General features: G+C 44.6%; 1 protein-coding gene across 1 annotated transcript in view; it reads left to right on the top strand.

Moving 5' to 3' along the window:
* ALPK3 (alpha kinase 3) overlaps positions 1 to 12,842 on the top strand; it is a 203,108-nt gene that overhangs the window by 12,953 nt on the left and 177,313 nt on the right. Inside the window, exon 3 of the mRNA XM_030187187.1 lies at positions 8,371 to 8,492. Coding sequence (XP_030043047.1) covers positions 8,371 to 8,492 — 122 coding nt within the window. The remainder of the gene's footprint in view (positions 1 to 8,370; positions 8,493 to 12,842) is intronic.

Genomic DNA, 12,842 nt, shown 5'->3' with positions numbered 1-12,842 from the left:
TCTGTACTGCGCATTTGCAAGTGAGTACGGTCACTTGCCGTTTATATGTTAGATTTTCTTTCTAATACTCATTGCATAAAATGGGACCTGTGCTAATGCACAGGTTAGTGGTAAAATAACACACCTTAACGGTAGCCTACATTGATAACTTTCCCCCCTTAGTGTGAAGAGTTTCAGTCTCTGGTAACCAGATCTGATATTGTGATGTCATAATGCCAAATTCCACCAATACCTAAGAGCCAACCTCATCAGTGATGTCACAATGGCTTGATTGTCCTATGCTTGATTCACTTTTATTACATATAGCAGTGATTTTGATTTCTAGAGACATTTCTTTTTTCTTTAAGAGGAGGAGATATCAATAAGGGCTATAGTTAAGATATGTTATTTTACTGTTAACCCCAAGTTATTAGTAACTAGATCTCATTGCATAAAATAGGACCTGTGCTAAAAAAACACCAAACATAATGAATGTAACAAATGCAACATGGTTGATCTTTCACAGGCATTCAGTAATCTCTATTGATCCAATATTTAAGAAACCTTTCCACTAAAGAGTTTCGACTGTGAGTTACCACAGTAGGAAATTATTGCATTAAGCTCCTGAATGCCACATAGAGATCAGAAAGGAGGCTAGGGCTTTTCAGCTTGGAGAAGAGACGGTTGAGGGGAGACATGATAGAGGTATATAAAATAATGAGTGGAGTGGAACAGGTGGATGTGAAGCGTCTGTTCACGCTTTCCAAAAATACTAGGACTAGGGGGCATGCGATGAAACTCCAGTGTAGTAAATTTAAAACAAATCGGAGAAAATTTTTCTTCACCCAACGCATAATTAAACTCTGGAATTCGTTGCCGGAGAACGTGGTGAAGGCAGTTAGCTTAGCAGAGTTTAAAAATGGGTTAGGCGGTTTCCTAAAGGACAAGTCCATAAACCACTACTAAATGGACTTGGGAAAAATCCACAGTTTCAGGAATAACATGTATAGAATGTTTGTACGTTTGGGAAGCTTGCCAGGTGCCCTTGGCCTGGATTGGCCGCTGTCGTGGACAGGATGCTGGGCTCGATGGACCTTTGGTCTTTTCCCAGTGTGGCATTACTTATGTACTTATGTACTTATCAGAGTTGTTTACTAGAGTGATGGAAACCTTTTGGAGCTCAGGTAGTACCTAGTGACATATACAGAATTATCAGGGTGAGAGATACTTGCATCAGTGAGATATCATTCTCAGCTGAGAGTTGTGCATTAAGGGGGGGAATTCTTATAGTTGAAGACAGCAAGAAGGTGCGTAAATTTCTGTAAGTGGCCACTTGCCCACATATCCCCAGATTCTATATATAGGGGTGAATTCTAAAAATCAGTCCTAAAGAATTGTCGCCGAAAAAATGCTTAAGCGCTATTCTATTAGCCATGCCTATAGTTCAGTACAGTTTATAAAAAAGAGCTTAACAGCAGTGGTCATGCGTAAATTTAGGCACATCCATTTGCACCAATGAAAAAATGGTGCAAATGCCCCCACTTAAATTTATGCATAGAACACCTTATTCTTCAATTGCGCATGTAACTCAAATCCACACCCACACTCCACCCCAAGGCGCAAATGACCCTCTCATTTCTGTGCCCCCTTTTCCAGGATGTATGTAAAATTTAGGCATAGATCACGCACCTTAATTTACACGCATAAGTGCTCATTGATTTCAATAAGTGCCAATAATTGCTTGCCAAAAAACCCAATTGGTGATAATTGGCTCATTATTCAATTAGATTGCACGTACGAATTTGCGCACACAATTTTGGGTGACTTGTGTAGACTCAGGGGGCTAGCACTGAGCATTAGATGCCAGAATTTGCATGCAGATCCAAGATCCGCACGCAACGTAATGAGGTAGTGAGTGCCAACCGTCCACTTAATTGGTGCTAACTGGTGCCTAATTGAAGTTGCTCAAGGACCTCCCCTACACAGGGCCGCTGAGAGACTGGGCCAGGCCCGGGACAAGGCCGCCCCCGGGGCCCCCCCACTCCACCCGAGGTCGCCGGGCCCCCCCTCCACCCGCCACCGGGCCCTCTCTCCACCCCCGGGCCCTCTGCACTGACCTTAAGCGCCCCATCTTCGAAAGCGCAGCAAGCAGCGGCAGACCACTCCTTCCTTCTGTGTCCCGCCCTCACGGAAGTTACGTCAGGTGAGGGCGGGACACGGAAGGAAGGAGTGGTCTGCCGCTGCTTGCTGCGCCTTCAAAGGTGAGGCACTTAAATTCAATGCCAGGGAGTGACGGAGGGTGGGCCGGACTGCGGCGGTGGCGCCGGGCCCCCTCCCCGGAGGCCCGGGCCCGGGGAATTTTGTCCCCCCTGTCCCCCCCTCTCGGTGGCCCTGCCCCTACACCCTACTCTATAACTCGGCGCCTAAATTTTCTCACGCCCAATTAAAAGGGAATGTGACCACGAGCATTCTTGAAAGTTAAGCGCCAAGTTATAGCATTTGTCTTATCTGCACCTAACTTTGGACGCCAGACTTCCACTTATTTCTATCAGGCGCAAGTCCGGCACCCAAAGTTAGGCAGGATGTGTGCACTATGCTGGTATTCTAAAAGGGTTGGGCACCCTTTATAGAATACTGTCTGAGTGCCTAGATTTCAGGGCTATTTATAGAAGTTTCCCCATACTGTAAATGGCCTAATGTAGGAACAAAAAGATTTTATTGAAGATACCGTGTATGAACAAATCGCCCGACATACACGGTATCTTTAATAAAATCTTTTTGTTGTGACATTGATCTGCTGGCTTTCTTTCCCATATTGGATTTTGCAGATCGTTTGCCTTATTGTTTAATGGCCTAATGTAGAAATACCAACTAACAGAAAAGTACGCTCTATGATCTGAGGCCGTGGACTTTTGTCAGTGGGGTACGCATGAGCAGAGTTTGGGTGGAGCACATAAGTATGTGCCTAAATTATAAAATGCTATAATTTATGTACACTATAGCTTACAACTAGGTGTGGGCAATCACACCAGTGATATGGCTGGTGTAATTATTTGCACCTCACATGTAAGAGTACTTTTGGCCACTTGCACTAGTATTTTATGAAGAAAAATAGATGTCTAGGGTTAAAATAGGTGCCATGACCATGCCTTTGGGAGGCAACCTGTTACAGAATAACCTTCCAAGTGCTGTTAGAATATGCTGGAAGCTCCCATAACCCATAACCTGTTGTAAGACACACAGGGCCCAATTTTCCAACTGTAGAAGGTAGCTGGGCTGCCTTCCTTGGTCGGCACTGAGTCCGGGTAGTTAATGCCGGGCCATTTCCGGTGACCGGCATTGAATATCCAGGTGTTTTGGGGCCAATTTAAATTTTACTGGCAAGCCAACATTCAGCACTGGCTGATTAAGTTCAAACTGGACAAAGATATTCCAACTATTTTGGCCTAATTTGGCTGCCAAACTTAGCCAGTGATGCGCTGAATATTGGCGGATAGCCGGTTATATTGCGTGATACAACTGGCTATCTGCTAAGTGCTAACTGGAAATATTCATTGGGAGACAGCCAGTTATCTCCCTCTGAGTATCACTGGATAGCTGGTTAAGTGCCATTTAATGGGCCAGGAGCCGTTCTTGGCCAGTTAAATGGTTTTAAATAATATGATCTGCAGGCTGTCTAGATATGTCTGCTTCCAGCTTTCATCCATGTGGTCTACCTTTTACTTTAAATTTGTATATGTAGATCATTAGGTCATAGACGTACATTCCCCTTTGGCCCCACTCTAGTCCTGCCCCCTTGCCATATACATGTATTCCAGATTTAAACTTATACAAGCCGGCCTTCTAAAATCAGGTTTTACACATGTAAGCAATATTCCTGTCAAAGAAGCATAGTTATCAACATGGACTACTGTTAAGACATGTTATTTTACCACTAATTCATTCTATGGATTGAATCAATCCAGAGGAATGCTGATAAAGTGGTCTTAGTGGTCTTTGTCATACAGCAGGGGTTCCCAATCTATTTTGGTTTGCAGCACCCCCCTCCCCCCGGCCACATGGGTCTCCGCACACCCCCGGCTACATGTGTCTCCGCCCCCCCCCCCCCAGCCACATGGGTCTCTGCACCCCGGTCACATGGGTCTCCACCCCCCCCGCCACAAAGTTCTCCCTTCCCCTTTCTCTGTAGCCCCCTCCTCTCACACCAGCATGCCTTTCCCAAATCCAGCATCGCTCCTACCATCCTTCCTGCAGGTCCAGGATCGCTGCCGCTTCCTTCTCCTTCCCCCGCCGCCGCTGCAGTGTTTGCAGCTTACATTTTCAGGCTGTCTGCGATTCACACAGGCACTCTGGTGCCACCCCAGTCTGCCACTGATGCAACTTCCTGTTGCGAGTGTTGGACGCGGCAGAGGGAAGTCCCCGCAGTGCCTGTGTATATCGCGGATGCCCTAAAATGTAAGCTGCAAGCACTGCAGCAGGGGAAGAAGCAGGAAGAGGCAGATGCTGGACCTGCGAGAGGAGAAAGTAGGGAGCGATGCACCATGGCACCCCTGAGAGATCGCTGTGGTGCACAATTTGGGAACCACTGTCATACAGTATAGAGGGACGGTCTTAAAAAGTTCAATATGTATACTTTGGAAGAAAGGCAAGAGATGAGAGATATGATAGTTATTATAATACTACTACTAGTTATTTCTATAGCGCTACTAGATGTATGGAGCACTGTACACAATATATGCAAGTTCCTTCTCTGTCCCTAGAGGGCTCACAATCTAAGTTTCGGTACCTGGGGCAATGGAGGGATAAGTGACTTGGCCAAGGTCACAAGGAGCTGCAGTGGGAATTGAGCCCAAGTTGTCAGAATCAAAGCCCACTGCACTAACCGTTAGGCTACTCCTATTATAATCCCGACTAGGGTCCCCTGTTTTGTAAAGGGTGCGTCAGTCGGCGGGGGGGGGGGGGGGGGGGGGAGTCAAACTTCTCAGCAGATTGATAGAGACATTTAAAAAACCTCTGTGGCATAAATGCACAGGAGGCAAGTCTCTTTTGATTGAAAGGAAGCTCTGGAATGTGGGGGCACAGGGTGAAGATGAAAGGGGACAGACTCAGGAGTAACCTGAAGAAATACTTCATAGAAAGGGTGGTGGAGACAAAGACGATCTTTACTCTAAGGGATAGTAGATGACGTGGAAGGATAAACCTTCATTTTTCTCTTTTTAGCACAGGTTCCATTTTATGCAATGAGACCTAGTTACTAATAACCGGAGCTAACAGTAAAATAACACGTTTTAATGGTTTTTCATGTTGATAACTCCTCCCCCCCCCCCCCCAAATGCTGGTATTTTCATGTGTAAACCATGAATAGGACTTCTAAAAACCAACTTTTTCTTAGAATCAGAGGAAACATTCCCAGTTTTCTTTCTCTGTTTTGCAGTCCCCTTACCTAGTGGCACCAGCAGATTTGAGAAATCTCTCACACTTCTGCTGTGCTTCTTGTCCCACTGGCCCATCTCATCTTGAGTTCCCATACACTGCTGACTACTTCCATCCTTGCCATACAGTAATATCTTGCCTTAGCTCATAAAATACAGGGAGAGACCAATACTGTTCTGTCATCACCAAGGAGAAACTGTATCTGCTCAGAGTCCGGATTTCTACTCTAATGCAACCCAAGCCTTGCGTGTGAAATGGGAAGGAGGCAAGCTTCAAAGATCAATACACTGCCCAGCCGAGTGGTGCCTGGGTCTGCGGGTTCCATATTGTGAAAGCTGAGTTAGTGGGAAATATGATGATAGAAAATGAACCCCGCCAGATTTTTAGCATTTTGCTCTGAAAAGGACCAATACTGACATTCTATATAATACAGTGCAGTATTTAAAAAGAAATGCCAGGTTGATAGTACAGAGACATATTACTTGGATGGTAAATGCACTGCAATGACAAAGCAGTTAGAATTACATGGAATTTGTTTTCTGTTTTTGCTATATTCACTCTGCAGTAGATGCTTAGACAAGTTAAGTGCTCAACGATATCTGTTTACAGTGTAATAACACGTGATAAAGAAGCCTTTTCAGAAATAATTTTCACACTACTAAATTTCAAAAAGGGAGTAAGGCTGGTTAAAGTGGGATTAGCTTTGTGAATTCTTTGTAGTGCACAATGGAGATATTGTTATATTTTCACCACTAATGAGAGGAATAGCAGTAATGATATGCAGTGAAACCAGTATTACTTGTATGTAGCCCTCAGGCTTTCACGGTGCCCTTGTCTCCTGCTGCCTTTCCACTATCTCTGCAAACATATTACATAAATTCTGTCTAGATCCATGACACAGCCATGGAACTCTGAGTCAGTGTGAAAAGATTGTTGTCTCTGGATATGGACTGTGCTGTGGAATTTTAATCCCTGGTTGTGCACAGTAATTCTCTGCCTATGACTGCAGATACCTGTATCTCTGCCTGTGGTTATGTTCATTGTGATCTCTTTATTCACTTCTGCAGAGGAGAATTATATTCTTAGCACACATAGAGATTGTTTTTCTGAGGTGAATGGACGTGCATTGAAGGATTTAGCAAGATGAGATCCCCTTTTGAAATGATTCCTGTGAGTGATATATGGGCTCCCTTCGAATGCAGGAGAACACGTGTTTTTTATTTCATTGTATTGGACTTCAGTAGCACTAGGGTAAGCAGATGCATAGGCTAAGCAAATCTGGTCACCACATCTTAAAAAGATATAGCAGAATTAGAAAAGGTTCAAAGAAAAGTGACCAAAATGATAAAGGGGATGGAACTCCTTCCGTATGAGGAAAGGCTAAAGAGGTTAGGGCTCTCCAACTTGGAAAAGAGATGGATGAGGGGGACTATGATTGAGGTCTATAAAATCCTGAGTGGTAAAAGCGAATCGATTTTTTTTTACTCTTTCAAAAAGTACAAAGACTAGGGGACACTCAGTGAAGCTACATGGTACTACTTTTAAAACAAGCAGGAGGAAATTTTTTCACTCAAAGAATAGTTAAGCTCTGGAACTTGCTGCTGGAGGATGTGGTAACAGCGATTAGTGACCTGGGTTTAAAAAAGGTTTACACAAGTTCCTGGAGGAAAAGTCCATAGTCTGTTATTGAGAAAGACATGGGGGAAGCCACTGCTTGCCCTGGGATTGGTAGCATGGTATGTTGCTACTATTTGGGTTTCTCTCAGGTACTTGTGACCTGGATTGGCCACTGTTGGAAACAGGATACTGGGCTGGATGGACTATTGGATTTGACTCGGTATGGCTATTCTTATGTTTTTAACTCTGTAAGTGGGAACCTCCTTTTAGCACTGATGCTGTGCAATGAGAGCCCTATTCTGTAACGGCATCTGGGAACCCAGATTTCATTATAGAATACTGGCATAACTTGGTATTGGCATGCCTCACTTTTAGGCACCCCCAGTTAACACCAGCCATAGACCTGGTATGACAGCAGGCGCCTAAATGCAGCAAGGGTGTGCATGACGTAAGTTGTGCATGTAAATGGGAGCTTCACCTAGTAACATAGTAACATAGTAGATGATGGTAGAAAAAGACCTGCATGGTCCATCCAGTCTGCCCAACAAGATAAACTCATATGTGTATACCTTACCTTGATTTGTACCTGCCTTATTCAGGGCACAGACCGTACAAGTCTGCCCAGCAGTATTTCTCACCTCCCAACCACCAGTCCCGCCTCCCATCCCTGGCTCTGGCACAGACCGTATAAGTCTGCCCTCCACTATCCTCGCCTCCCAACCACCAACCCCTCTTCCCCCACCAGCAGCACTAACCGATTAGGTGCCACTGAAAATGAGTGGTTAGCCCCCAGGGCCGCCGAGAGACTAGGCCTGGCCCGGGGCAAGGCCGCTCCGCCTCTGCCCCCCCTGCTGCCCGGAGCCAAGGAGGCAGGCAGGTGAGACTGGGGACTGTAGCGCCGGCGGCCTGACCCCGGCGCCGGGCCCTCCTTGAAGGCCCGGGCCAGGGGAATTTTGCCCCCCTGCACCCCCTTGGCAGCCCTGTTAGCCCCAAGCAGGTTTTTTAATCAGTCAGGAGCCATTTCTGGCCACTTAAATTGCTTTGAATATGTACCTGCCTATGACCACATGGGGTCAACCACTTTTGCTCTGATAAATCCAGTTTGCTAACAGTCTAGAAAGGCTACCGATGGCATTCACAGAAGCGTCATCAAGGCATGGCAGGTCTTTTTCTGCCGTCATCTACTATGTTACTATGTTATGTTACTATGTATGTGGTTAGTATACAGTATCTGTGGTTTGGAAGCTTCTGTAAATAATTGTATGGATATTGACTTCTTAGTGCCACTCTCTCGCTACAATGCCACTTTCCTAAGAAAATTGCTGTTTGTCTTTGTTTCAGAACAACGTTTTGTGCGATCATTTCACAGCTGACTGAGGAGACCCAGCCTTGTTTTGAGACCACGTTAAATTCCCGTGCAGTATCGAAGGACTGTGATGCCAAGTTTACTTGCCTGGTTTCAGGTAATTTTATTGCTGCACTATCCCTGGTCAACTTGCCAGTAGTGTTCAGAGTTACAGCCATCGTGCACCTGTTCCTCAAGATGAGTGTGAAGAAAATGCTCCCACTGAAACTGTATTTCATTTTGAAAAGCTCTTTGAGGTAACTGATGTGATGATGATGCTGTAGAATTCACTTATAAATTATAACACAGTAATCTTATAGAGCTAGATGCCCTCAAGGAGTAAAAATAACTTTTACCAGCTCATTTGTCTCTGTATTTGAAGCAAAGATTTGTTCCTGTCACAGTGGTGTTCGTTTGGATCACTCCTCCCCCATCTCCTGCCATATTTCTTCTGTTAGGATATCTTGCACACCCTGAGGAACTCTTTCAAAGGGTCTTGCAGGTGGTCAAATGATAACTGGGAGCACCATAGCCAGAATAAGCCGAAATGTGTGGAAGCAAAAGTCGTCTTTATTATGATGTCTGAATCTGCTAAGGATTTGCAGCAGGGTTGGACATATTTATTTTTAATTTTTTTATACTTTTATTTATTGAACATTTATTATGCCACTATTCACCAAGCACATCTTGGCAGTATAACTAATAGCTTTGATTAGAGTTAGATTCCTCTCTGGATCTGGAAGGGATGATGTGATTCTTACTATTGTGCTCAGCAGACATCTGACATGTTATCTGAGCTGAGAGGAGTCCGTCCTGATGTGAAGTGAAATGAATCCGAACTAGTATAACCCAACTTGCCAAAATTCAAGCCAGTGTTAACTAAACTCATGATTGTTGACTTCACTTATCAGACTAACTCATGGGCGTAGTTTGACTGTTTCAATTGGGGGGGGGGGGGGGGGAAAGGAGGGGGTGGGGCATATTAGATATATATATTTATGCAAATAAATATGCTAATATGGAGGAAGGGAGAAAGAGCTGACTTTTTTGTGAATATTAACTCTTGTTAGATTGTTTTTTGAAGTATAATGGACCCATTTACTCGACTGTGTTACGCAGTTAATGAATGAATTAGTGCACGCTGTGACAAGTATGATAACTGACAGTATGCGCTCATTCACATGTAACATTGGCATTCATACTGATCCTCACATCATCAAGCATCACTACACTAAACCAAAATAATTACACAGCAAATATTAATTCAAGTGGTGAAAGTTGGCCACAGTTTTATTAGTTCATAATAACATATCCTTAACTACAGAACACTTAAACGTAATGTTCCCAAAAAGCCTTTCCCATCCCTAACAGCTAGTCAGTAATGAACTAGCTTTCCCTAAAACATCATTATACATGCCCATCAGAATGCCTCCACTTATGGCAGTGTCACACATGAGCAAACAGTCATATACTCCCCTTCTCCTCAGTTTGTTCCCCATTTTCCCTCCTATATGGCTGCATCTGAGTCAGAAACCCTCTTTTCCACAAGTTATGACCACCCGCCTACCCCTCAGCACTCCAACCCTAGAACATCCGCTTTGACAACCCCTCTCCCCTTGCCTTACAAATGCAAATCGGCTACCAGAATAATCAGGGAAGGTGGAGTGAGGTAGGAAAGTTCCTCACAAGCTCATAGCCCTCACCTCCCACTCCCTCTGAACTGCCTCTTCAACACAGAATGCCCAAAGCTCACCAAAAACAACATATATTTTTTATACACCTAATGGGCTCCCAGCACACAAACTTCTTCTAATCACCACACAAACCTGCCTGCACCCTCCTTATTGCTACCTGTCTTCTGGAAAGACTACCACTAGTAGACCTCCTTCCCCCATCCACATCCCAACTCTCTTTGTTGATTCCTTGGATAATAATAATAATAATAATAATAATAATAAACTTTATTTATAAGCCGCTATATCTATAAAAGTCTAAGCAGGGAACAAGCCACATATAAAATATAAAAGGACAAAAATTATTTCTTTGCTCAGCAAACTATAAAAAAATGACTATATTACTCTTAAAATAAAACATACAGCAAATTAAATTTACATGCTATTAAAATAATATCATACATCAAAGGAACCAAAAGCCTGAAGAAATAAATTAGTTTTTAGAGCTTTTTTAAACTGATCCATATTCTGTATTAAGCAAAGTTCAAAGGGCAATGCATTCCATAATTTCAGGCCTTTGATATAAAAAATAGATGATCTACATTCTTCCAATCAATGGTACAGCCATTGTTATGTGCTTCAGCTTAGGGCCATCTTTAACTGCATAATGTTACGGGGTGGGAACTGGGTGGGTTATGGGTGAAGGATGTGCATGGACTGCCCATCACAATTAGTAGTGTACTTAGACCCCCTTTTACTAAGGCACAGGGGTGTAGCCAGACTTCGGCGGGAGGGGGGGTCCAGAGCCCAAGGTGAGGGGGCACATTTTAGCCCCCCCTGCGCTGCTGACCCCCCCCCACCATTGCCGACCACCGCCACCACCACCAACAACTTTGACCCCCCCTGCAGATGACCATCTCGACCCCCCTACCGCCACCAACCCTCCCCCGCCACCGCCGTCGCCTACCTTTGCCTGCGGGGGACCCCAACCTCCGCCAGCCGAGGTCCTCTTCTTCCGGCGCAAGGCTGCGTTCTGTTTCTGAGTCTGATGTCCTGCCAAATCCCCACATAGCTACGCCACTGCTAAGGCGTGCTCACGGTTTTAGCGCATGCTAAAATTGGGCGCACGCTAAACGTTAGAGACGCCAATGCATTCCTATGGGTCTCTCTAACGTTTAGCGCCCAATTTTAGCACACCCTAAAAGCATGAGCACACTTTAGTAAAAGACCCCCTTAATGTTTCCTCGAGAGGTGAATACTCATAGGGGACAATTTTATAAAGTACACTAAAAATTAGGTGCCCAAAATCTGTGCACCGAGATAGTATTCTATAATAGCATCTTATAGAATAGAGCAGTGGTTCCCAAACCTGGTCCTGGAAGCACCCCAGCCAGTCAGGACTTCAGGATATCTACAATGAATATTCATGAGAGAGATTTGCTACAGTGGAGGCAGTGCATGCAAATCTCTCTCGTGAATGTTTATTGTGGGTATCCTGAACACCTGACTGGCTGGGGTGACTCCAGGACCAGGTTTGGGAACTACTGGTATAGAGCTTAAGTTGGTATTAGGGTGCCAACATTTACGTGCTTAACGTTCAGGCACCCACACTTACACCATGTTAAAGGTAAATGTTGGCACCTCGGTGTGGAACTTACAGTATTCTCTAAGTTTGGCACCTAAGTGTGTGACACCCCCATTCCCCACCCACATGCAGTTACGCACTAAGGGGCCATTCTATTAAGCAAGTTCCACCCCTAGTTCACGGCATTTCTGGAGCTAGCAGAAATATTTGGGATTTACTGCCAGGTTAGCACGGGAGCCCTTACTGCCACCTCAATGGATGGTGGTAACTGCTTCCCCCTGCATGGCCACATGGTAAGTTCAATCATACTGCATGGCCATTTCTTTTTTCAGCCTTTTTACCTGATGCGGTAAAAAGGGCCTCAGCGCACGGCAAAAATGGTCCGCGCTTCTATTGTAGGGCTCTGTTTACCGCAGCTTAGTAAAAGGGCTCCTAAAGGCCTGAGGCATTAATCTATAAGTTAATGCCTAAATGCAGTTCAGCACCTAACTGCTCTTTACCCTAATTGAGTGCCTAATTTCTGTTTGAGTGCCTAAAGTTAGGTACCTAATCAGTGGCACACTATGTAGAATTAGGGAATAAAGCATGGTAAGGAACATTTCTGTGTGGTAACTGCAGGGGCATGCTGTGTACATGCCCAACAGTTAATGCACAACCTTTGAACTTATTGCGCATTCATTTTTGCTGTTGAAGCACAGTAACCACTATTCCCTCTAAGCTGAGCCAGAGTCCTCCACCTGCATTGCTACCAGTAGGGGGCAATGCTTCAATATTGTGTTTTCAATATCCAGAGAGACAGGCAGGTTCCCTGGAGTCCTGCAGAGCTTGCCTGCCCCTCACTATTGAAAATGTGATAGTGAAACAGTGCCCCCCACTGGCAGAACCGTAGATGGAGGACTCCTGCTCAGCTTGGCGGGAACAGTGACAGTAACTCCCAAATTCTATAAACTTGCATGCCCAGCTTTACACTTATCAAGCAAAGTTGCAAGCAGAAGTTGTAGAACATCAGTTGCACAAATAATATAATAATGATCTGATAACTGATTTTGACGAGCAATAATTGGTACTAAGTAGTGTTAATTGCTTCTAATTAGCACCAATTTGCAGTTATGCATGCAACTTGCCTTAGTCTGTATTCTGTAACATGTGTGTACAAAATCCATAGCATGCAAATGCAAGGGAGTGTAGACTGTGGAGGGGCATGAGCGAG

This window comes from Microcaecilia unicolor, chromosome 1, assembly GCF_901765095.1.
Source record: "Microcaecilia unicolor chromosome 1, aMicUni1.1, whole genome shotgun sequence".
Taxonomy (NCBI): domain Eukaryota; kingdom Metazoa; phylum Chordata; class Amphibia; order Gymnophiona; family Siphonopidae; genus Microcaecilia; species Microcaecilia unicolor.
Note: the sequence above shows the minus strand (reverse complement) of the source record. Positions and strands in the feature narration are given on the sequence as shown.